General features: G+C 44.5%; 1 protein-coding gene and 1 long non-coding RNA gene across 6 annotated transcripts in view; one reads left to right on the top strand and one right to left on the bottom strand.

Annotated features, from left to right (window-relative positions):
* Positions 1-6260: 6260 nt before the first annotated feature.
* On the bottom strand, positions 6261-12612 carry LOC122463782. The gene is made up of 3 exons (XR_006287410.1): positions 12484-12612; positions 11821-12028; positions 6261-7192 (listed from the first exon to the last, which is right to left on the bottom strand). It is a non-coding gene; the product is annotated as an uncharacterized LOC122463782 (long non-coding RNA).
* LOC102940695 (26S proteasome non-ATPase regulatory subunit 4) overlaps positions 12462-26389 on the top strand; it is a 74279-nt gene continuing 60351 nt past the window's right edge. For 4 of the 5 annotated variants that reach the window (XM_043535543.1, XM_037882675.2, XM_037882673.2 and 1 more), the window contains exon 1: positions 12640-12741. In XM_043535543.1, coding sequence (XP_043391478.1) covers positions 12684-12741 — 58 coding nt within the window. In that variant the 5' untranslated portion in view covers positions 12640-12683. Of the gene's footprint in view, positions 12577-12639; positions 12742-26389 lie in introns of those variants that run through there. The other variant, XM_043535542.1, reaches the window with a different exon arrangement.

The raw sequence follows: 26389 nt of genomic DNA, 5'->3' as shown, positions 1-26389 counted from the left end.
GAGAACACACAGAAACTGAGACCAGACAGAGGAGAGAACTAGAAGCTAACCTGGAGGAATGAGCAGCTGAAAGCATGTGGCTGACCCCAGAAGAAACCTGGGGAGAGGTTTTTTGTGTCAGAAGTGCAGGCTGAAAAGCTCGTGCTTGGTGCTATGAGCAACAGAAGCTGTTCCTTGCTATTTGATTCCCTCTGCATTCAGAAGCACAGGACTTGGTATATTCCTTGTAAATAAGCAAAACTGCATCACAGAAATACCTAGCTCCAATTTCTACTCTCCACTGGAACACCCACGGGGCCCTAAGCAGTGACTAGCAAGTTTGGTCAAAAGGGGCAACACTGGCCTTTTTAAAAAAATGAAAGCAAAGAGATACTCTGTTATGTAATCACATAACTCCAGCAACTGGGGCTTTAAGAGCTGCAAGACTTGACATAAAATACCATTGAGATCCGTGCAGCAGCAAGAAAGATAAAGGCAAGAGTTGGAAACACTGCTGGTGGAAGGATACAAAATGGGGACCACTCATGATCCAACAAATCATCAACAGAGCACAAAGAGACACAGCAAAAACTCCCCATCTCATACTGTGCCTCACTGGTTACACCTGTACAACGTAAGCGTAAAACACTGCTGTCCCAATTTGATTGCACTTCACACTCGCTTGGCACAGGTGTCAATGGTGACGTGTGGTGCAAAGCCTGAGAGAATCACATAGCTGGAATGAGCAGATGTAACACCACTGACCAAACCTGGCCTTCAGCTTCAGACCTTGGTCAAGAGGAAATATAATCTCAGACGGTCTGTTGAAGCAAGCTAGCAAATTGCCTAATTATTCTGAGAGCAGTTGTGACCTGATACCTGCTAGTGTTACTGATTGTTTATACCTGGCTCACTTGATTTCCCTGATGTGCTCTTGGTTTTTGCTTTGAAACTGTATCTTGGGGATAAAGACTGAAATCAAAACAGGAGCTGTTTAGAACCAGCTCCACTGATTGATATCTCCCGTTTTCCCTTTTCCTTGTTTTATTGTTGCTAAAGCTGTTTGCTTTTAAACAGGATCATTCACAAGAATTCTATGCCCTGCCATGGTGCCTTCCATCCAAAGATCTCAAAACACTGTACAAACATTAATTAATTATCTCAGCACCCCACTCCCAGGAGGTAGGGTAACCAGATAGCAGTTGTGAAAAAATGGGACGGGGGTAGAGGGTAATAGGCGCCGATATAAGAAAAAGTCCCCAAAAACTGGACTGTCCCTTTAAAAATGGGAAGGATGGTCATCCTACCAGGAGGTAACTCAGCTGTGGGGACCCAACCAATAAAGCAAACCTCAGCCCAAACCACTGAGTTTGAATGCAGGACCATGAATCAGCCTCTGTTTTTGTTGTTGGTGTTTTAATGTGAGTTCAGTCTTGCTAACAAGTTGTGGGAAACTTTCAAGGAAGCTGATTTGAGTCTGAAGTTTGGCACAAAAACAGGTTTCACATCTTCATATTTCAAGGCCGGGGGGACCTTTGTGATCATCTAGTCTGACCTCCTGGATTACACAGCCAGAGAACTTCCCAAAAATAATTCCTAGAGCAGATCTTTTAGAAAAACATCCAATCTTGATTAAAAAGTTGCCAGTGATGGGGAATCCACTATGACCCTTGGTACATTTTGAGTGGTGTCAAAACCAATCTTCCCCTTCTGATATTAAAATTCCCCCGCAGCCCAACTGTGATGGCACAAACAGATTTTTGACTGCCAGTGGGAAATAAGACCAATGGGCAGATGTATCCCAATTTAAGGAACAAAGACCCACTGGCCAAACGCACCCTGAGTGTAAATATACACAATCCCATTGAAGTCAATAGCAGTTGCATCCACTAACACAAGAGATGAATTTGGTCCACAAAGAAAAATAAACCAAATCTCAGATCTCAGCAGAACTGTCTCTGCTGAGGAAGTTTTTCAACATTTTCCACAAGGCATGACTTTATCATGGTGCATTCATTTCTGATCTCCTAACATGATTAACTCATCTTTGTTATAAATCTAGATTTATAATATACCTGGAAGAAACTGACAATACTGAGCTGAAAATGCATGATTAACGAATTATCAGCTGATCTGCTTTGTTGCTAAAATATGTACTGAGAATCTAACTCCTGCTTAGTTTAATTTGGAACCTACAGGGTTTTTCACACCATAGGAAGTTCCGTGGCATTTTTCTGAAAGGTCATTTTAAAGGTCTGTTAAGTAGAGAAAACTTCGGCATCTGAGGCCATGTCTACACTACACAATTATGATGACCTAATGAGGGCATACATCCACTGCAGTTGTTGAAGCACTTGTGTGCACACACTTGGCTCCTTGTGTTGGTGGTGTGCGTCGTCACCAGGAGCGCTTGTATCAATTGTATTGCCAGTGTGGGGCATTGTGAGACAGCACCTGAAAGCCAGTAACAGTTGACATAAGTATCGCAAAAAGAAAAGGAGTACTTGTGGCACCTTAGAGACTAACAAATTTATTTGAGCATAAGCTTTCGTGAGCTACAGCTCACTTCATCGGATGCATACTGTGGAAAATACAGAAAATGTTTTTATACACACAAACCATGAAAAAATGGGTGTTTATCACTACAAAAGGTTTTCTCTCCCCCCACCCCACTCTCCTGCTGGTAATAGCTTATCTAAAATGATCACTCTCCTTACAATGTGTATGATAATCAAGGTGGGCCATTTCCAGAGAGAAAACCTTTTGTAGTGATAAACACCCATTTTTTCATGGTTTGTGTGTATAAAAACATCTTCTGTATTTTCCACAGTATGCATCCAATGAAGTGAGCTGTAGCTCACGAAAGCTTATGCTCAAATAAATTGGTTAGTCTCTAAGGTGCCACAAGTACTCCTTTTCTTTTTGCGAATATAGACTAACACGGCTGTTACTCTGAAACCTGTCATAAGTATCGCAGTGTCTAACACTGCATCGACCTAATTACATCAACCGTGACTCTACGCTGCTTAGGGAGGTGGTTTAACTAAATCGGCACAGTGAGCACGAATTTAAGTGAAGACACTTCCACAGCTAGGTCGACACAAGGCAGCTTACGTCGACCTAACCATGTAGTGTGGACCAGGACTAAATCTAACCTGACTTGCCAGGGTTTCAGCTAGTTTCAAGTTTGCTGGAGCCATTAGCTCCTCCTAGTGTAAGTTGCAAGAAATAACATTTGGAGATTGTATGATACACTCGTTCCATCCTACCTATCTGATCTCACATCCAGTCTACTCCTCGCTGCCCTTTCAAATTTCATCTCTCTCTCTGTCAGGTTTGTTGATGGTTACCCTGCATTGGAACAGTATCATTTTAAACCTGCTTTGCATTGATGTAAATAACAACACAACACTCAAGACAATGGGGAATCAGGCTCAGAGTCCAGAGCGTGCATGTGTTTGGTTGGTTGCATTCGTGGGAATGTATAACCCAGGAGTGACAACAATGGAGGAACTGCTTGAGGCAAGGAATTCAGCACTTCGAGAATCAGATATGATTACATGTAACGGAAAAACAGAAATGACAGAAAGAGCATGCTATGGCCCTAACCAATAGCCCAGGGTCACCTGCCCTGCTTGGAAACATGTCTGCTATGTGGCAGAGAGTGCAGCTCCAGAATAGGCCTTATCAGCCATCAGCGGACCTACAGATATTTTGAAATAGACAATCCATGAAAGACAATCATCCTCAACTTCAAGGGATTCCCAACGTAGATGATGATGAATGTGAAATAAATAAATCACAAGAATGATCTAGCTATCTCCATACATACATATCTGTCCATGTAGGGTCTTATATTGGTGCCCATCACCATGGTATCTGGGCGCCTGAGGAATGGGCCGCATCCTGCTGTGCCCCTAGAATTCATGTTAGTTTCGTGGGAGGTGCAGCACTTCTCAGGATCTGGCTTGTTGAAATTAGCAGGACAGTCTGAGCAGGATAATGACTTGTTCTACACTGTTCAAATCACCAGCTTGCCCCAACCGGGACGTATGGCCCTCTTCTTATGAAACAACATGCTGGAGCTCCGCTGATTTACAGCAGGTCCAAATTATGTTCTAGCATTGCGACTCAGTCCACTAACAACGCTTACAAAGTGTCCTAATACATTAAGGGCTTAAGCAGTAATCTTTTCGGTATGCGCTGGGTGCTCAGTGATGGATTAGCCATAATTCTGGATTGTTACCAGATAAGGTTTTTTGACCACAATGAGGTTTGCAAAAAACAAAGCCCTCTCTGGAACTGTCTCTTCTCCCTTGCCTCTAGGAGCTTAATCCAAAACCCACTTAAGTCAATGGGAATCTGAATCATCGAAGGAAGAGGTGGAAAAGACCTATTAGATTATCCAGTCCGTCTCCCTGAGACCAGGGAAGATTTGTTCTCTATGGTACATTTTCTAATGCTTTGTCTCATCTAGTTTTAAAAGTCCCCCATGCAATCCAAGAAGTTATTGATGTTTGTAATGTTTGTAAACCGCCTGTCTATCTCCAGAACAGGTACAGCACACTCTATGGGCATTGATGCTCCCACTACAGTAGCAGGGATAATAATCCAAGTGTCCTGGCCAAATTCCAATTTAAGACATAACATCTTTGCTTCCTGTTCTAAATTGGTGCACAGTGTTGCTGTGTGCTGTTAAACAACTGCTGTGTTCCACACCAGAGGTGGCTGCACATGAATGGTGGAAGAAGCGACTTCTGTATGCCCAGTCTTTCTGTAATTTGTAAAGAGCTTTGGGACTCTTCTGAATGAACAAAACTATAGAAAACTAAGATCATTATCTGTCTATCATTTACAGGGAAACCTGGGCTAGCCAGACGGAAACTGTAATGTCAGCAAATCAATTTCAATCACACTTCTCAAAAAATAAAATTCTGGCTTGGAAAACGTTTCTAAATTTCAGTATGTCTACACAGCCGACATTAAAGCGCTTCAACATAGCTGTGTAGTCGCGCGTGTCTCCAGAGCTGGGAGAGAGCTCTCCCAGCGCTGTAATAAAACCATCCCCATGAGGGGAGTAGCTATCAGCACGGCAGCACTGTCTACAAGGCCACTTTACAGCGCTGAAACTTGCATCGCTCAGGGGGGTGTTTTTTCACACCCCTGAGCAAAGAAAGTTTCAGCACTGTAAGTGGCAGTGTAGACAAGGCGTGAGATCATCCACATTTCAGATAATTGGTGTTGGGATCATCAGAGTTTACTTGTATTCTGGAGCACTCACCACTGTAGTATTCAAAGCCAACAGTGTGCTAGGCATGAAAACTTGTAAGAAGACTCAGTCCTTGCCCTGAAGAGCTTGCTATCTAAATACACAACGTACAAATGGAGAATAGAGGAAACCACACAACGAAAAACAGCGTGATCTGGAATGAATAGTCAATGAAATGAAAAGGTGACAAGTTAAAACCTGATCAAAGGAGATACTTCTTCACACAGTGCGTAGACAGACTGTGGAACCCACTGCTACATGGAATCATTAAGGCCAAGAACTTAGCAAGATTCAAAGAGGGATTGGATATTTCTATGGATAACCAGAATATCTAGAATTAGCATAGTTACTGCTAACAACAATTCTGGAAGGGATATTATGGCTTATGCTTCAGTGGTTAAACTGATCTCTGACTAATAGGGTACGTATACACTGGGGAAAAAAAAAAAAACAGCAGCAAGTCTCAGAGTCCTGGTCTACAGGGCTCAAAACAGCTGTGTGGAGATGTTCCTGCTTGGGATTTGAAACCCACTTGCTGGTTTTGTTTCGTTTTTTGGAGTGTAGACATACCCATAGAGACCAGGATGAGATCTATTGTGAGGGGCACATTATCCCACATCTGCTGCTGTGGGATTCTTATATCTTCCTCTGAAGTAGCTGATGCTGGGCATTATTGGACAGGTGGACTTCAAGTCTGATCCAATGAGACATTTCCCTACGTTCCTATGGAATGGAAATGTTTAGCACCAGTCCTGGTGGTTGCATGGTTTCTGCCTGGATTTTTTAATCTGTGTTTGTATCTGAAGTTTCAGTCACTGAATCCATGAGTGCATATCTGCAGGGGAGACTCGAGGTATAGGTCTGAGGAGAGCAATGGTGCCAGAAGGACAGCAGAAGTTGAAGGGAGGGACAGCCAAATATGAGTTGTTTCAGAGTAACAGCCGTGTTAGTCTGTATTGGCAAAAAGAAAAGGAGTACTTGTGGCACCTTAGAGACTAACCAATTTATTTGAGCATGAGCTTTCGTGCTGTAGCTCACGAAAGCTCATGCTCAAATAAATTGGTTAGTCTCTAAGGTGCCACAAGTACTCCTTTTCTTTTTTCCAAATATGAGCGAGTGGTTTTGCAACCTGGGGCACAGGGTCTCAATGCCACTCACTTTTGGCGCAGCCACCCCTCCGTCATGCCGATGGGAGGGCTGGGCCAAGGGAAGGGGTTCTGACTTTATGCAATCCAGTTCTGATCAGAGGTCAAAGCGGGGCAGTAAGAAGGACCCCGGAAGAAGTAAGAAGGACCCCTGCCCACTGCTCGCAATGTACCCCTGCTGCCAAGTTCAGGTTCTCAAAAGTGGGCAGCATGGCCCCCCTGTTTAAAAAGTATGGGGCAATGGCTCTTTGGCCCTCCTGTTGCCCGCTCCCATGTCTGGGAGAATTACATTTCAAGAAAGGACTGAAGAATGGCTAACTGCATCTGGGAAAGGGTTTTAGACATAGCATTATCAGGGGACTTTTCATGGGTAAATAACTGGTGCAAGGTGTAATTTTCTAAAGGAGATCAGGCTTGACACCACGGGAATGAGTCAGTTTCCAGAAACAGTGAAATCCTGACCCCTCTTGAATTTCACAAGTCAATATTTGGCTATCTAAAGAAGATAATAAAAACCAGGAAAGAATTTCAGTGTCCTTTTAATACTAACATGACTAAGAGCAAGAGTCCATGGGATGAAACATGCTCTGACAAAAACAGGAAATTGAGTGGTTCACTGTGCAGTTGTAGCAGTGAGAGTTCGCCTCGTTAGAAGGAGTTCATTACTGAGGTACGTTTGGTGGTCACTAGGCCTGGAGACAGAAGCCTATCTGGAAATCCAGGTCAGATAAACAGGATCATTAGCATGTCTATAGCACCTTCCACCCAAGGATTGTTCTCCGTTCTCCATGTCCCCAGACTAGGACAAGAAATAATCCTTTTAGTTTGCACAAGAGAGATTCAGGTTAGATATCAGGAAACTTTCAAACTCTAAGGATAGTTAAGCACTGGAATTAGCTTCCAAGGGAGGTTGTTGAATCCCCGTCATTGGAGGTTTTTAAGAATAGGTTAGACAAACACCTCTCAGGGTGGTGTAGGTATACCTAACTCTGCCTCAGCAGACAGTGGGGGCGATGGATTAGATGGCCTCTTAAGGTCCCTTCTAGCCCCAAATTCCTATTATTTTATTATCTCAAATTAACCCTGACAGCCCCGATGTCGGGTAGTTATTATTGCCCGCATTTTACAGATAGGGAAACTGAGGCACAGAGCAGGGGACATGACTTACCCAAAGTTACACCACGAGTCTGTGGTAGAGATGGGACTAGAACTCACATGGGCGACATGGGAATAATGGTAAGGCTCCACCTCCCCGGGGGATGAACCAGGGTGAATTAAGTAATGTCTGCACAGTACTTGGTCCATGTAAAGTCAAAGTACAATTCTTATTCTTTGCGAAGTCTCCTCCAAGACAGACCTGCTATCATAGGCAAAGCAACAATGGGAAACTGGTATCACCACCTGTGAACAGGGCAGCTAGAATGACCAGCTCACAAGAGGAAATGAACTCGACTTAAAAATAACAGCGGTCAATCAGGATAGTGTGGGGCCTGCAAGCCCCCTACACAGGGCCTCTTGAAGACAAAGGGCTCCCTGAGAGCGCAGGAGCCTGTCTGCATACAGCTGCCTGCAGGATGCAGATTGTAGTCCAAGTTGGGAGTTTTCTCCTGATTTGCCTCAGGGCAGCAGATGGAATTTGATTTTCTCATAATTACTATGAGCTGAGAATTACCAGGTTTAAATTAGTGTTGAAGAGGTGGAAAGAAACAACCAAAAAAACATCCCGGAGTCTGGATTTTGTAATATAGAAATATCACTTGACATGTACAATAATTACAATTGCCCCATGGTTTATTGATTGTCACCTGTTAAAGGACTGCCCTGTCGACAGTTTGACTATATTCTTGTTACGTCGCATTTAAGCAGTCTTCTTATGGAATCAAGATTAGTAGAAATTCTCCTTAATTCACTGGGCCAAGCTATCTTTTCTTTGGTGATTGTTGCTAAAGATGAGAAGATTGGATCTGTCTGAAATGCCCACAGCAGCTGTCATTCCTTCTGTGATGTGGAGCCCTGACAGCCAGCTCTCATGTTTTGCCTGTAGGTGGCAGAAGCTTTCTAATGCCTGCCCACAGGGTCATCCCAAACAGACCTATTATTACCCTGATGTGGGAAATGATAGGATCGGTTAGCCGAGCTGACAGATTGGAAAGGACAGGGGTGTAATGCAATGCTTTGTTTCAAGGCTGGTAGCCTATCTGAGTCACCAGTTAAAATAAAGCAGTGCTTAATTTGACAGGGAGCTTTCAAAACAAGGACTCTCCTAGCAGCTGCAAAAGTCCCATTCTGTTTTCACAGCAGAGGGTCTTATCCATGTGAACATGGGGTTTCCCTTATCACACTGACTCAGTTACAAATAATGCATGGCATTTCTGACCTCCATAGCGCTTCATGAATGTCCATTAATTAACAATTCCCTCCTGCCCATGCTGTATAGGGGTTAGGGATAATAATGTGTTCTTAGGATATAGATATTCAGGCCTGTCGGTAAAGGTCGGTACTCGAAGAATTTAGGTGTATTCTTATCACTTGGCTAGTTATAGAGGTATAAAAGAAAGAATCAAAATCACTGTCTGCCAGTGTAAGGTCCTTCTCTTACTGTGACAGTCTGAGGCCTGTTCTTAGGCTAAGGCCTTTGGCTAAGCAGCAGAGGCAGCCATAAGCTGGGAAGCCAATGGTCACATCTTTACATTCCAAACTAGTCACACTAAAATAAAGTGCTATTGGGCTGTTAAGAATACAATCCTGTCCTGATAATGCCGATTGCCTCCAGAGAAAGGGAAGTGCCTAGAAAATGTAAAAGGAAACTTAGTTTGATAGCATCCTGTCTGGCAAGAACTCACTTCTCAATAGCTGGGATGTGAAATCCTCACTTCTGTATTGTTTTGTCATTATAGTTCCCACTTTGCTATTGTTTGTCTGTATAATCTCTGTCTGGTTCTGTGATTGTTCCTGTCTGCTGTATAATTAATTTTGCTGGGTGTAAACTAATTAAGGCGGTGGGATATAATTGGTTACATAATCATGTTACAATATGCTAGGATTGGTTAGTTAAATTTCAGGAAAATGATTGGTTAAGGTATAGCTAAGTTGAACTCAAGTTTTACTAGATAGTCTGCAGTCAATCAGGAAGTGGGGGGGTGGGTGTGTGAGTGGGGGAGATGGGAACAGGGAATGGGGGTAAGGAAATTGGAATCATGTTTTGCTAAAGGGGGAAATGGGAACAGGGAATGGGAGTAAGGAAATTTCAGAGTAACAGCCATGTTAGTCTGTATTCGCAAAAAGAAAAGGAATACTTGTGGCACCTTAGAGACTAACCAATTTATTTGAGCATAAGCTTTCGTGAGCTACAGCTTATGCTCAAATAAATTGGTTAGTCTCTAAGGTGCCACAAGTACTCCTTTTCTTTTTGGTAAGGAAATTGAAATCATGTTTGGCTAAGGGCAGGAATGGGAACAGGGACACAGGCGTAAGGCTCTGTGGTGTCAGAGCTGGGAAGGGGGGACACTAAGGAAGGAAACTGGATTCATGCTTGCTGGAAGTTCACCCCAATAAACATCAAATTGTTTGCACCTTTGGACTTCGGGTATTGTTGCTCTCTGTTCATGCGAGAAGGACCAGGGAAGTAAGTGGGTGAAGGAATAAGCCCCCTAACATGTGTTATTATCCACACTTTACAGGAAGTGAGAATAAGACAGAGAGGTTAAGTGACTTGCCCAAGGCCAGAGATGGAATCAATGTCACAGCTGAAACTAGAACTCAGGAGTTCGCTACTTCTGTGCTCAGATAACTAAGGCATGCCTCTCTGTCAAAGATAGTGTTGTATAATCTATTGCACCTACAAGGCATTGTTCATCCCCAAATTCTTTGCAATCTTGAATTATTGCCTTCATCATTGAAATGCAACCAGCTCTGGGGTGGAATGCAGCAGCTCTTTAACAGCTCACAGCAATGCTACATGACAGGAAGTGAAGAAGAATCTCATAACCAAGTGAAACTGCAGTGAGGATTTGGGAAGGCAGATTTGATCATCCAGACTTACTCAGGAGGACCCCCTTACTTTTGAGTCAAGAGATTTTCAGTGCTATCCGGACATTGCAGCGTGCTTTCACCTGGCATTGCGAGATGACACTACAGCCTGAGGATCTTGACATTGCACCAAGACACCATCAAGGCACTGGGACAGCATGATGCACCAAGAAGAACTTTGCATCAAAAGGTGACATGCCAGAATTGCACGGCAAGATGACAGGCCATAATGCAACATAACCACATTGAACTCTAGAGGCCATCCCCTGGCTGTGGTCCATGATGAAACTGGGCCAAAGTACACTAACATGGCATCATGGCATGATGACTTGCCATAATGTGACAACTTTGAGTTAAAACACAAGCAGTTAATGTTGCAAACATTACAATGTCTTGCTGTGTTGCAACATGGCAGCGCTGACCCACAGGGGCTGTCATGTAGTATTGTGACAAGCTGGTGTGGTCAGGCAGATGGCATGATACCCTGCATAAACACTCTTGTCTTGGCATGACAACATGTCAGACTGGCCAGTGATGCAATATGATGTCATCCAAAAGACCACGATTAGGTATCAGAATATCCTGATGTGAGAAAGGGCCATTGCCTAGCAATGCAACATGATGTAGTTTCTTGCCAGCACATGACAGCATCAACCAAAGGTCCATGCTGTACTGTTGTGTCAAGATGTGCTAAGCGCTTGCCTTGGGATGCAACATGGTTACGTTTCTCATGGCAAAATGGTGCTGCAATTCCAAGGATTTGACTTGGTCATAGACGTCATGGATTCTGTGACATTAACAGATCTCTGTGACTTTTTTGGCTTCAGCTTCAGCCCCATGCGTGGCGGGGCTCCGGCTGTCAGCCATGCACCGCGGAGCTTCGGCTCCAGTTCCGCGCTGCAGGGCTGGGGCTTCCATGATTTATTGTTTACTGCCCGCATCCTGTCCATGACTTGTACTAAAAATACCCATGACAAAATCTTAGCGAGGTCAGCACATGACTTGGTGACATGTCGCAAAGCGATAGCGCCAGGACACGACATGACGCAGCAGCATGGAGAGGTTTAGATGTGATGTGGTGATTTGACCTCCCATGGCAATGTGGTAGATGAGGATGTAATAGAGGAAGTGTTTTAGGTGAAATGGTATTTACTCCCTTTGTTTTAAACTGGTTGGGGTTACTGGGTCTCTGATTGCTCTTGGTGAACTCTGTATCTAAAGCAGTACAATATATGAAATCTCCTCCCTTTGACTGGCTGTACTTGGAGGGCCAATGACAGCAATACACCATTAAACTGTTGTTGTTGAACTTGACTTAACATACAATTTGGTCCAAAAATTATACATCAGGCATGGAAATTTAGTATCTTCCACTATGAAATAAGATTAGACTCTTACCAAGTAGAAAATTCATTCTTATAAACTGCAAATCCCAGATCTCTCAACTCAGCTAGTGACACGGCGAGGTCAGGATGTAACACGCCAAGGCAACATGACATCATGGCAATGTGGTGGTGAGGTCATGGCACGATATGTTGATGCAGTGAGGTCAGCACATCACTCAATGACAGCGGGATAAGGTCAGGATGTATGCGGCTGGGATGATCTGGAGAAGGAGGGACACGATATGTTGTGGCAACGCGGGGAGGTCAAGATGTGAGGTGCCACAATGAGGTCAGGACACGTGGTGCCATGACCTGATGAGGTCAGGACGCGCGGTGCTACACACGATGTGACAATGAGATCAGGACATAAGACGCCATGGCAACGGGGTGAGGTCGAAGCATCCTGGCAACACAAATGAAGTCATGACAAGCCATGTTATGTTACCATGGCAACATCCCAGTATCACCATGATGTGCCAGGCCCACCCCTTGACATCAATCTGGAAGGGGTTATCATTGTTTTTGTGCCCTCCTCCACTGTCATGTGACCCATGGCGGCCTCCACTATGGCTTCAGCCCCCCCCTCGGTGCGCATGCGCTGTAGCCAGCCCAAGGGGCGCCCAGCTCCCCGAGTTTAGCAAAAACAGGCGGTGGCCGAAGCCCGGCATCTCCTCACCGTCCCCTCCCATCCGCGCTGAGTGGTTCGGTCCGGAGCCAGCCGGGCGAGTCCAAGTCGGAGGGAGTAACCCACCCTGTCTAAGCCCGAATGGTGCGGTCCTGAGCCGCGGGCGGAGCGGGGCGGGCGGCACCAAGTGAGGGGCCCCCGGGGGGAGGGAGGAGCTGCCGGCGGCCAGTGGAGCAGGGAGAAGCTCCAAGATGGCGTCGGCCGGCCCCGAGTCTGGGGGCAGCAGCAGCAGCAGCGCCGGCATCGCGGGTAAGGGGGAGGGGGCGCGCGCCTGAGGGGAAGCGGGGGAGGGGCGGGCCTGTAACCTCCCAAAGGGGCGGGGGAAGGGAGGAGGGACCCGCTGTGTGGAGACCTGGGGGGCGCTGGGGGCCGAGGCCCTTGTGGGGTGGGGGGTCGCTGGGCGGGAGCTGGCTCGTCCCCTACCGCGTGGCTCTGCTCCCGGAGCCTGGGGGCGAAGATGTGACTCTCCGCCCCCTTCCCCCCGCTTTCTTGGGCGGGGGGGTGCAGGGGCGGGGTGGGGCCTCGCCTCTGTAACCGGGGCTGGGGTTTGCAAACACTTCGCTTGTGGGGCCCTTGCTGGGGATGCCCAGGGGTCTGGTGCTGAGGGCAGGCGATCGGGCGACGCTCGGCGGGGTGCTTCCCACGCCCCCCCGCGCTGCTCTGCCGAAACTGGGGTCCCGGGTGGGGGGAGTAGCCTGGCTGTGTGCAGAGACCGCTCCTCAGGGTGCTTTGGGACCCTGCAGGAGGAGGCCCGGTGCTGTGGGAGTGTAAATTATCATCAGGCTTGTTTTAGGAAGCGGCTCCACCTCTGGGAAGCCAAGGCAAAGATTCGCTAGTCCTGTCTCTGTTTACCAGGGTGTGAGGGTGTTTGTCACTGCTGTTGTAACGTTCATCGCCTCTGAAGTCCTGGTCTCTTCTCTTTACTAGCTCGAGCTGAACCAGAAATGGTGTTGACAGGAGCTGGAAGGAGCTCTGAATGCCATTGCTAAACCTGGTGATGGAGGCTAGTAGTAATAACAATGGGGTTGTGGCAGCTAGCTACCCCGGGAGACAAAGGGGCAGATACTTAGCACTTACACACATTTCCACCTTGCATCTTCAGAGCACTTCACAGACACTAATTCTTGCAGTAACACTGGGTGGGGTGTTACTGAACGCCATCCTCCTTTTACAGGAGTGGGGTTGGGTCTCCTAATAATAGGCCAAAGCAAACACCTCTCTATAGCCTGGTTTCAGAGTAGCAGTCATGTTAGTCTGTATCCGCAAAAAGAACAGGAGGACTTGTGGCACCTAGGAGACTAACACATTTATTTGAGCATAAGCTTTCGTGAGCTACAGCTCACTTCATCGGATGCATGTAGTGGAAAATACAGTGGGGAGATTTTATGCAAGTTAACTTTTTAAAAAGGCCTTTAGTTTACATTCCAAACAATCACTCAAGCCTTTGTGATCTGTTGACCTATGTATCCTTTGTTTAGCATTTACTGCACAGGCTTTATAATCTTTCCACCTTCTCCTCTTCCTCTTGCCCATCACTTATGGATTTGTCTGCACTAAACTACTTTGGGAAATCTCCCAGAGTGGTAGCAATGGTAGAAGCTCTAGTGTAGACAGGGCACTAACATCTTTGTCACAGTGTCATCTAGAGCAGTTCTAATCAGCATTAACAAAACAGTAAAAATGCTGTCTATACGAGTGCTCCTACTGTTGCTGCCACTTTACCAAAAAAAAAGTCCAAGGGTATTTCTTCACTAGCAACGTTAAAGTGCTGCCGCGCTGTAATAAAACCACCCCCATGAGGGGAGTAGCTGTGAGCACTGTCTACGCTGCCACTTTACAGCGCTGAAACTTGCAGCGCTCAAGGGGGTGTTTTTGCACACCCCTGAGCAAGAAAGTTGCAGCGCTGTAAAGTGGCAGTGTAGACAGGCACTGCCTTTGGGACAAGTGATGGCCATTAAACCTTTGACTGTTCAGTAGTGTGGATTTTAAGATTTTCTAGTCTTTGACTAATTAGCAAACACTGGTTTAGACCAGTAACTGTTCCCTCTGTTTCAAATGACAATTGCTTTATCTCATGATCTTACTGCTGTGCCACAGGAGGATGTAAACTCTGGTCCTGAATTCAGCAACCCTCTCCTCAAGGATTTAAGGGTATCTTGGTTCTCTCTCCAACAAACACCCGCAGGCACCCCAGGAGCAGCATTGTCATGCTCCAGAGGAAGCAGAGTACAGCCTTCCTCAGGCAGAATGAGCATAGTAGTTGGATATTAAAAATGGTTTCTTAGCTTGGACGCGGAGAGTGCGCTCCATCCCTCCCCACAGTACATCTAAAACCACATAAAGACTTGGCACGGTTGTTAGGGGGCTGTCCACATTCCAGAGTGGCACATGTTGCTATTTACCCTCTGGCATATTTCTCAATTACTGGCTTCTCTCTGCATACATAAAGGGTATGACTGTTTCTGAAACTTGTTCCACCCTTTCCTCCTTAAAGTCCACTCATGCAGCGTTTCCCCCACCCTCTCTACAGGACATGGAGATGTTGCATCCTTGTTTGTTTTTTTAACTGTGTGTGGAAGCACCCAAGAGGATCACATCTCGTTGCTTTCACTTTGAAGCGGGACAAAACGTGCCAAAAGTAGCCCGGTGAGACTTCAGATCCTTGGTTCTTTTTGCGTTCTGTGCAGTAGCCACTCCATAGGTAGTTCCAACTGAGTTTTCATTCTTGAGTTTGGGCCTCTCTCTCAGATCTCCAAACAAAGGAATATAGCCTCAGATCTAACCTAATTTTGAGAGGTTTCAGAGTAGCAGCCGTGTTAGTCTGTATTCGCAAAAAGAAAAGGAGTACTTGTGGCACCTTAGAGATTAACACATTTATTTGAGCATAAGCTTTCGTGAGCTTCAGCATGCAGTGAGCTGTAGCTCATGAAAGCTTATGCTCAAATAAATGTGTTAGTCTCTAAGGTGCCACAAGTACTCCTTTTCTTTTTGCGAATACAGACTAACAAGGCTGCTACTCTGAAACCTGTCATTATGCAAGGCACTGAATTTAGGAATGCATCCGATGAAGTGAGCTGTAGCTCACAAAAGCTTATGCTCAAATAAATTTGTTAGTCTCTAAGGTGCCACAAGTACTCCTTTTCTTTTTGCTAATTTTGAGAGTGGAGGTAGACTTTTTCTGACAGATTTGAAGTTTAATTGCAGAAGGGGGTTCTAAAATATAGTAAACTCCGCAGCTGCTGCCTTCAGAGCTGGGCTCTCAAGGCAGCACAGAAGTAAGTATGGCAATCTTGCAGCCCCCCTACAACAGCTTTGGGATCCCCCCATGATCTGCTTTTGGGTCAGGACCCCCATGGTTACAACAACATGAAATTTCAGATATAAATATCTGAAATCATGAAATTCACGGATTTTAAGATCCTGTGGCCATGAAATTGACAAAGTGAACTGTGAATTTGGGAGGGCCCTAACTATTGGAGTCCTAAGCCTCAATTTTAAAGAGTCTCTTGCCCTTTTCCTTACAGAGATAAACTTCAAAACCTAGGGTGGATTGATTTAAATCACCAAGTGGAAAGGCTCAATTTAACTTATAAATGTTAAGGAGCTTTTCCATTTGTACTTCGGTTATTTTCTTAAGAAGGGTGCATTCTCATTGTTTGATATAACGATTAAAACATGCTGATTTACAACTAAGTAGAGTCTTTACACTAGATTTGGTACATGTTTTTGCTCTCTAAGAAGGTTATTTAAGCAGTCATATATAGTTTGATATTTTCAGATTTTTATTGATTTTACATTTTTAACTTTTTAGAAAAGGGTGAATGACATATTGCTTATTATTACAAAACATGTCAAATTTATTTTTATTTAAACAAGCCCTTGACACAGCACATAATCTGTTGTGCCATATTTGTAAAATTTGACCTCAAAATTTAGATGTTTTTGCCCTGATAATTTTAAGTTAAAGGCTGATTTTTTATATAAAGAAATTAATAGGGGCTTATGGATTCAACATATATTTTTTTAGATAAATGTTTTAAGAGATTATAGGTTTTGGCCTTAACATATATTGTATTAAATTCAGATTCATTTTAAACAGATTCATTTTTAAAAAGAAAACCATTGTTATATTTTGTTATCTAAATTATAAAATCTGATTTTTTTTTTGCCCCCCAAAATCTATTTTTATCCACCCTGTCAAAACCTAAAATGATCTGCAGTGGGTAGTCAACAATGTGAACATAAGAACGGCGATACAGGGTGTGACGAAGTGGGGGATTTTCTTATTTTTCCTTGTTTTTCCAATGGTTTGCATGCAGAGGGGGTGGGACTCAGTTTCCCTGACCAAAGGTCTATCTAGCCCAGTATCCTAGCTTCCGACAGTGGCCAATGCCAGGTGCCTCAGAGGGAATGAACAGAACAGGTAATCATGAAGTGATCCATCCCCTGTCGCCCATTCCCAGCTTCTGAATACTCTTGTAAACTGTGCAGTGTTGTCTCACCCTGGTCTAAACTTGCACTGTCACTGTTGCTACCACTAATGGAGCAACAATGGTGGGAAATGGAAGAAAAACCTAGTGCAGAAAAGCTTCGTGAGCTTATGTTTGCAACACACATGCAGATGTTGGCCAAATTGCCCTCTCCTTTAAGAAAGAGAGGAGAGATGGTACCAAGTGATTTAAAAGAACAAAGTAGTGTGTTTGCTTTTCTAAGCAAAATACAAGCAGGTCTATGAAGCTGGAATTTTCTTCTTTTGAAGGTACTTTAGAAAGAAGAGCATGAAATACAGGAAAAGCTTTATCTGGGGAGGGGTGCCAGTTAGTCAAAAATTCCAGTTAACTAAGAGTTATACTTACCAAAGGAGGGAGGGAGTTTGGGTGCAGGAGGGGGTTGGGGCACGGAAGGGGGTGCAGAGCGCAGACTCTGGGAGGGAGTGTGCGTGTGGGAGGGGGCTGGGGATTGGAGCGTGGGAGAGGGTGCAGGGTGAGGACTCTGGAAGGGGGCATGGGTGCAGGGGGGGCTCAGGGCAAGGCGTTGGGGTGCAGGAGGGGTTTTGGGGTGCTGGATCCGGGCAGTGCTCACCTCGGGCGGTTTCCCACAAGCGACGATATGTCCCTGCTGCTCCCAAGTAGAGGCGCAGCTAGGAGGCTCTGCGTGCTGTCCCCACAGCTCCCATTGGCCGCAGTTCCCAGAGCTGCAGAGCCAGCACTCGTGGCAAGGTGGGGGCAATGCATGGAGCCCCCGTGGCCGTTCCTCCACCTAGGAGCAGCAGGGACATGTTGCCACTTCTGGGGAGCCACGTGGAGCTAGGTAGGGAGCCTGCCAGTCCCATGCCAACCAGACTTTTAATGGAGATATCAGAAATGCTGGTTTCTAGAGCTTTGCGGTTGGCAAAGTGCCGGATAACACAGCTTTTACTGTACGATGGTTTCGGGAGGTTGGTGATAAACTGTAACACCATTTCCTGAATTTCTTAAACTGGAGCCCCCTTTTGGAAAACACAGCCTTTAATGCTGCCATGTGTTGTTAAAGGGCAGCCCATCTTAACTTCATCTTCCATGCCACTCTAGCTAGTCCTTCATTTGCAGACACCCCTGGAAAATAATGAGCTCTGAAGTCTTTTAATTCTAGGTGAGTGGTTTAATTATAACCCAGGTTAGTAGGGACTGAAAGTTGTTACTGCTTTGTCTGTATAGTTGTCTTTGTCCAGATCACACTAGACAGGCATCTACCCACTACCGTTGACAATTTCAGCAATAGAGGCCAAGGACTAAGCTTTTTCCTCTTACCCTTAGTATTTCTCTCCACATGAAAATCCGGAATAAGGTAGGGTGTGAATTTAAAGTGGATTATTGTCTGTTTCTGATTAACCTTGTACAGGAACACTCTTATTCCAGAATAAGCATCCCTTAGCTGAGTTAGTCTAATCATATGGACTAAGCTAATTTAGAATAAGGTACACTTATTTTGGAATACAGGCTTGTCTACACATAGACCACTACAGTGACACAGCTGTGCTGTTGTTGTAGTGCTTAAGTGAAGACACTACCTATGCCAATGAGAAGGGTTCTCCCGTTGACGTAGGTAATCCACCTCCCTGAGAGGCAGTAGCTAGGTTGACAGAAAAATTCTCCCATCCATCTAGCGCTGTCTACACCAGGGTTAGGTCAATTTAACTATATCGCTCAGGGCGGTGGATTTTTCAGACCCCCGAGCAACATAGTTATACTGACCTAATTTCATAGTTTAGACTAGCCTAAGTGGAGTTAATCAAGAGTAGCTCCCTGGGTAGATAAGCCCTTAGAAGTGGGCCCTTCCAGCTCAGGACTAAAGCACATTGATACTGCAAAAGCAGCAGTATCTCTTTGGTGATGGAGAGCTTCACTCTATCAAGAGTGAAACTGACAGCCCTAAAGACTAGATGCAGTGAAAACCAGAAAATGTGACACAGATATTGTAGGTAGTTCTTGATCTTTGTTGATTACTTAGTAATCACAATTATAACACCATTAAATGTGTTAAGGTGTTTTATAATCCCCACCCACTCTCCCTAGTTCTAAAAGCCATAGCTCTCAGGAGACAGAATGGCATTTTAGATGTAGCCTAAATTCTATTCTGCTGGTAAATGACAATTTGCCTCCCCAAAGTGGGGAGAAAAACATGGCCTGAACACATGACAAGGGACCAGTGAGTACCCCCTGATTTCTAATCCCAACTCCCTCTGTGGCCTTGGTTGAGTCACTTAACCTCTCAGCATAAATTCCTTTTAAGTAGAATGGAAATAACAGCTCTGTGAAGTAAATGTGAAAGTGTTGTGAGGATTAGTTAATGTTTAGCCCATCAAATAGTCTAGAAAGCGTTCCTGTCAGAGTGCTCATGCTTTCAGAAGGGCTGAACTGTCTTCTGCAGATACTGAAGTCTGCCACTGTGTCTCGAGGAGCCAAGAAACTTAAGATAATCTTTCCATGAGAGATGGAATGTGGTTTTTCTCCTTTTAGAAACAACACATTTACATTACTTTCACATCTAGCCTTTGTAATTAAATAGCTTTTTGTTGCGGCACTTGCTTGTTGACTCTTACCAGGATTTAATTGTACTGTTTCATACTTACATAATGCTCTTCATCTTCAAAACATTATTATCCTTGTTACCAAACAATCTACAAACCCAGCCTCCTGCTTGCTTGGTGGTATTCCTCCTTTACCGATGGGGAAATCGAGGCAGAGAGGTATTGGCGAATCACTTCACTACAGGGGAGTGTGTAAGAGTCATAAGAACAGCCATACTGGGTCAGACCAAAGGTAGTCCAGTATCTTGTCTTTCTACAGTGGCCAATGCTAGATGACCCAGAGGGAACGAATAGAATAGGCAATCATTAAGTTATCCATCCCCTGTTGCCCATTCCCAGGTTCTGGCAAACAGAGGCTAGGGACACCATTCCCTGTTCATCCTGGCTAATAGCTACTGATGGACCTATCCTCCATGAATTTATCTTGTTCTTTTTTGAACCCTGTTATAGTCTTGGCCTTCACAACATCAGCCAGGATCAGAAGTCAGTGGCTTTTAGTTCCCTGTCCTTTGGAACACACTCCTCTCGCCTTAAGAATTTCCATGGCTTTCTTCAGTCACAAAGGCTGTCTGCTCCACATCTGTGAACCATTCATTGAGGTCTCTTGTCTGTTCTTCGCTTGCTCCCCACAATGCATAAATCTTGTATTTATTTGGCAAGTCATGTGATGCAGGACGTTGGAGTTGCATAGTTCTGATTAACATCCGATTTTCCCACTTTACTGCAAAATGATCTTAACTGCTATCTTGAGCACAGCCAAAGCCAGCAACAAATGCATTGTACAATCCAAAGTTTGCAGTGCCAGTTTAGTGGTGGTATAAAACATTAATCATCAACTCTAGCTATTCATGAAACCTTAGCTGCTAAAATCAGCAACGGGCAAGGGCTTGTTGAGGGAAATAGCAAGATGTCCATCAGAAAATCCTTTTAATGTGTGTTGTTCTAACAGAACTAGAAACAGTTTTATTTGCCACTATAAATGCACTTGAGAACAATGATCTTTTCTAAGCATGCTCCTGGACCAGAAAACAGGAAAAAAGAAAGGTCTGTTAGGTTTCTATTGAACACTCACACTCGAATGCCTGATCAGGGTTGTAACCAAGGCGGGGCAGCCGCCCAGGGCACAAAGCCGCAGGGGTGGAAAAGTGAGGCGGGGAGGTCATGTGGGGTCACATGCCTCCCCTAGATTTCTGCCTTCCATTTAGCATAGTAGTTCTCAAATTGTCGGGTGCACCTCCCAAGGGGGGCTTGCCCTACAGTTTGAAAACCGTAGCCTCCTGCCAGGAGCCAGCGGATTGAAAGCTGGTGGGAGCTGCTCGGGCCCCAGCTCTCCACACTGTAGGAGCCAGGGCGCTGGCTGGCTGCCCAGCAGCCCTCCCTCTCTGCATGGCCAGGTGTTCCCCAGGCAGGGCAGGCTCGGTGGGAAGGGGTTGGCTCCAAGGGGCATCACCAGCCAGCACCAGATTCCTGCGGGAGAGGCAAGAGCGCATCGGGGTGCAGCTTGGAGCTGTGCCGCATGCCCTGGCTGCGGAGTGCCCAGCCGTGCGGAGGAGGCACAGCTAGGTGAGCAGGGCAAGGAGGGCTGCTGGGCAGTCAGCTGGCACCCACAGTGCGGAGAGTCAGGGGCCTGAGTGAGCTAGGCAGCTCCCATCAGCATCTGATCTGCCAGCAGGTGACGGAACGGGAGTGTGCCTTTTGAAAACCTTTGTGCTAAATTGAAGGCAGAAATCTGGGGGGGGAAGGGGGCATGTGATGCTGTGTGCCCCCTCCTCCCCCCCGTGTCACCTTTAGGGGGTGCAAATATGCTTGCTTGCCCCATGTGCGAAAATGCCTAGTTACAGCTCTGGGTCTGATCCTAAACCCAGTTAAATCAATGCAGACTCCCACTGACCTCAGTGGGTTTTGGTTCAGGACCCAAAATAGTTAGTTGCTGTTAAGTATCTCTGTTCCTGGGTTTGTTATGGTAACTATCTCCAACAGCGAGTTTATAATTCCCGTTTTCCAGTAGGTTTACAATGCTCTCTTACTAACATGAGCACAGAACTTCATCCACAAACCTTAAGGAGATAGGGAGAGAAGTTTGAAAACCTGTTTGATTTTTGCCCCCCACCCCAACTTGCCAAATCTCTGTGCAATAATGGAGTAAAAGTCCACATAGCTTACTATGTTTCCTTCTATTTCTGGATGTCTTGATGTCTGAGCTCAACTATCTGTATTAAGTATTTATAAAGTGCCTGTTGCCGTAGTATCTAAGCCCCGAGGAATAGTTTATTCCTGTCCTGTAAAGCAACAAGAGGAGATTGCCATGAAAACGTGGCGCAAAATGTTTAGCATTTTCCTGTGGGCTATTCCCCAGTAAGCTGTTGGTCTCGTCGCTGTGAGCCTAGTCATTGTCAGCAGCATCCCAGTAACTTCAGAAATATCCTCTCTCATGCTCTGATCCATTAGTTCATAGTACAAGTGAAATATTGAGAGACAAAGCTGTGCACTAATCCAGGGCAACAAAGTCATTCATGCATGTGTTAATTCTGCTGACTGCTAGCAAATTGTGGTATCAAGAATGAGTAGCTTGTGAAAAAGAATATACAAAATTTAGGAAGTCTTAATCCAGAAGTTCTTTAACAGCAAATTTAAATCAAAAACATTTAGGATTGCTCTTAACATAAGTTGTTGGATAGATCTATTGGTGCAGAGAACTTCAAAATGCCATTCACTGTTTGGCCTTCCAGCCAAGATCAACTGTTTATACATAACCCAAGCCTTGTTATACCAATAAAATAAAAACCAGCAGGATCTTATTAAAGGGGAAAAGGCAAAATGCCACATTTATTGTGAATATAGAAAGAATCATAGTAAGCAGTTAGTTATAGCTATAACATTCCATTCAATTTCATATTTATTCACACATTTATTCATACACACACACAGGTTCTGCAAGGTTGTTATCATAGTTACCAGCCTTAGAGTTGCTCATGCCAAGCCCCTGGCCAGGTGGCCTGGTCACGAGGAGGGAGCAGGGCCTTGTCAGATGCTCATCTGATGCTCCTGGAAGTTGGTTTGCAGAATCAGACCCCAAAGTTCTCACTTTCTAGAGTCCATTTTTATAGGAATTTCTTCCTATGCCAGTCTATGGGAATTGCTTCATCATGCTGTTGCTGAATCAATCAGCTCATGGCACATTCCTGACGGCTCCGTTGCCAGATGTTATCTTGTTCTTTGGTTCTTCCATTCTTGAGGCTGTTGGGTGGATTCCAGTCTGCCCTCCGGGGGTCCTCAGGTTATTTCCACTTGATGCCTTCTTCAGCCGATGGACACTGGATTCTTAGGCTGGCACCTCTCTGATCATTCAGTTATTATCCACACCAGGCATCCATCCACATACATCCTCTATCTCTATTTTAATCACAATTGTTAACAAAGCGAGATGAATACAACAAAAGGGCGGGGAGTCTCTGGGTGCTGTTTCTGTTGTTACAGAGTATTGCTTTGAGTCTCTCTGTGTGAGTAGTTGTTGTCACAAAGAATTGCTTTGAGAACAGACTCTGTCTTAGAATGTACTAACAAAATTAGCAGCTTGCAAGTTTCACACCTAGAGGGAGAGAAACAGTACCAAAAACCAAGAGACCTCTTAATTAGTAATACCCTGGATTTTAAACTGTGGGGAAATCAAACTCATTTGTGATTTTAATACAGAACTTCTTTAGTATGATCCAACAGCCTGACCCCAGATGTACAGTACCTTCCTTCTTAACTTGTGTAAATTTGATTTTAAACATTAACTTTAATAAAATTTTTATATCCTCTCTCAGAGGACTGTGTTCTGCTCTGGCTGGGGGTGGACTGAATGATCTAACAGATCTCTTCCATCTGCAACTATTATGATCAGTGTTGGTTTGACTTTTCGTTCAAGCCAGGCTCCTGGAGTGTCCATAAGATCCTTTTACCAAAAGCAAATGAAATATTTAGATGCTCGTCTTCTAGAGTTACAAAAGAGTTTTGCTGTGAATGAACGCAACAGGGTGAGGGTGTCTTGTTAAGAACTCAACATTTTTAAAAAAAAATTTTTACACAGTTTGAGAGGTGTCCTCTTTCTTACCGTACAGAAATTGTATTTGGTCTTGATTAAAATTTGTTCCTGTAACTTTAGCCACAAAAAAGTTTTCCATTTCTTTAAGGGTTGAAGTTTCAATTCACATTTTTTTTGCTTTGTTTTTCCTCATATAGATTTCAGCTTTTTGTGCTGCTCAGTATCATCTCAAAGAGGTAGACAAGTTTCATATACAGTATGTGCTTCAGAAGCATGGGTTTTCTTCCTATCCAATAACTAGCAGCAAACAGCCCACTTTACATAACTGTCTTGGCTTTTAAGAAGAGTGATACAGAATCAAGCATTCTGTGGGCTTAGTAGATGGGTGCTGTAACTTTGCTCAGTGGAAGCTGCTATTTTAATTAAATGGCTTTTTTTTTAAGTGCATGTTATATGAAAGTATGAGCTACCACCTGAGATCTAAACTGCTATGTATGTGCCAGGATTATTCTAGTCAGGTTCATTTTATGCTTTCATACCTGCTTGCCATGCCTTTCTGAAAACATCTCAGCTGTCTTTCATCCGCAGAACCTTTGAAAGCCATCCTAAATTTAAAAAAAATAATAATAATAATCTCTTTTCTATGTGCCTCTCCAGTTGCCTGCTGGCAGGGTTGAGATGAAACCTGAAATTAGGAGAGGAAATGGAGATATGTGGTCTTTCCTCACAAGAGCTTCTAGCAGCTTCAATGCATGCTTGTTTGATGTGGCCCTGGTGCTTAGCTTGTAAGATGCTTCATACCCTGAAGAGTATAGCTCTTGATGATGTGTTTGGATGTGGTAACGTTTTCACTTTTATTTTTATCTAAAACATGAGATGCAACTGAAATTTGTCTGAACAGCTCCATAAATATAGACACTGGTGGCTATGATTCCTGCCCACCCCAAATTAGCACACCTATCCTCTAGACAAATGAGTGAGGTGAGAATTTGACCTGAATTTCTGTGTTGCATACTCCTTTCAGAGCAGTTCGCGGACTGTTTAACCAAAACGGCACCACAATAGCTTCAGTATGGCTTTTAGTCTGATATTTATTGTGCTGTAAGAATCATGCTACTTGTGGTGGTCCTGTACTATTTTCAGCCAGCTTCTATTTGCTTCTCCTGATTCAGCTTCCAGTAAATAACTCTAGGGACAGTCTGAATTCTCCTTAGGGATTGGTTGTGTAATGTTAAAAGATACAAACATATGATAATCCTTCCTTTTTTTGGGGGGAGGGGAATGCATAGGTAATGTCTAACACTTATCTAGTCCCCTCAAAAGAGAGGCCAGGCATGGAATTAAACCACAAAGCTGTAGCTCACGAAAGCTTATGCTCAAATAAATTGGTTAGTCTCTAAGATGCCACAAGTACTCCTTTTCTTTTTTTGAAAATAGTTACCATAATTCTTCAGTCAATCACCTGCTTGTTTTTAATTAAACGCTTGAGGTAGATTTTAAAAATATGTATCTCTTTTTTCAAAAAACACTCATGAATTTAAGCAGCTCCAACACATTTTTAGAAACACCCAGGCACAAGTGAAGCTTTATCTAAAGGTTCAGTTTTGTAGAAAATGTGCTCATGGAGTTAGCTAACGCTGTTGCTCTTCGTTTCTCCACATACTGCAGAAGAAATGGTCATTTTAAAAAAGAGAATAATAACTCTAACTTCCTCGAATGGAAAGTCTTTTAGTTTTAACTATTTCCTGGCTCTGTATATGATGCCTCCCTATGGCCAAAACTAGTAATGCTTTTAACTGAGGAAGCTTATGCGTTTGCAGGCAACTCCCAACATTTACGGGAATTGTACATGCCTGTTTACATTCATCTCCTCTTTACTTAGGAAACCAGACTCCTGCTGCATGTTCATTCTAGTGCTCAAGTGTAATTAGCCATCTTTATTGTGGACAAAGGGAAATAACCTATTGCCCAATCTCATAGATTTTAAGGCCAGAAGAGACCATCATGATCATCTGGTCTGACCACCTGCACATCGCAGCGCACAGAACCTCACCTACTCACTCCTGCAATAGGCCTGTAACCTCTGGTTGAGTTACTAAAGTCCTCAAATCTTGGTTTAAAAACTTAAAGTTACAAACAATCCACCATTTACTTTAGTTCAAACCAGAAAGTGACCCACACCACACTGCAGAGAAGCAAAAAAACACCAGGGTCTCCGCCAATCTGACCTGGGGGGAAATTCCTTTTCGACCCCAAATAGGGTGCTCAGTTAGACCCTGAGCATGAGAGCAAGTCCCTCTAGCCAGACACCTGGGAAAGAATCTCTGTAGGAACTCAGAACCCTTCCCATCTAGGGTGGTTGGAGATATCGCAATCAACGGATATTGCACGTTCATTTGGAAATGAAGGAACTAGAGAAAGGGAGGGAGTGCTTCCTGTCTTGCACATGGTAGGGGGTGTGTGTGTTGGTTACTGATCCTTGTTACAGCAACTTTCCTGTGCTGGCTAGTGATCTTTCCTTGTAGACAGTGGTGCTTGGTTTGGAGATCATGTGTATATCTGATTTCCAGATAGCATTCACTAGAATTACATGATGGGAGACAATGTTGCTCATCCACTTGGACCAGGAAAGTTGGAATGGGGATTCATAGAAATGTAGGGCTGGAAGGGACCTTGAGAGGGCATCTAGTCCAGCCTCCTGTGCAGGACCAAGTAAACCTAGACCATCCCTGACAGGTGTTTGTCAAACTCTTCTTTAAAAGTTCCATGGTGGGGATTCTACGACCTCTCTTGAAAGCCTG

The sequence above is a fragment of the Chelonia mydas genome, chromosome 24 (genome assembly GCF_015237465.2).
Source record: "Chelonia mydas isolate rCheMyd1 chromosome 24, rCheMyd1.pri.v2, whole genome shotgun sequence".
Lineage (NCBI taxonomy): Eukaryota > Metazoa > Chordata > Testudines > Cheloniidae > Chelonia > Chelonia mydas.
The sequence above is the reverse complement of the archived record's forward strand: the minus strand, read 5'-3'. Positions and strand labels throughout refer to the sequence as shown.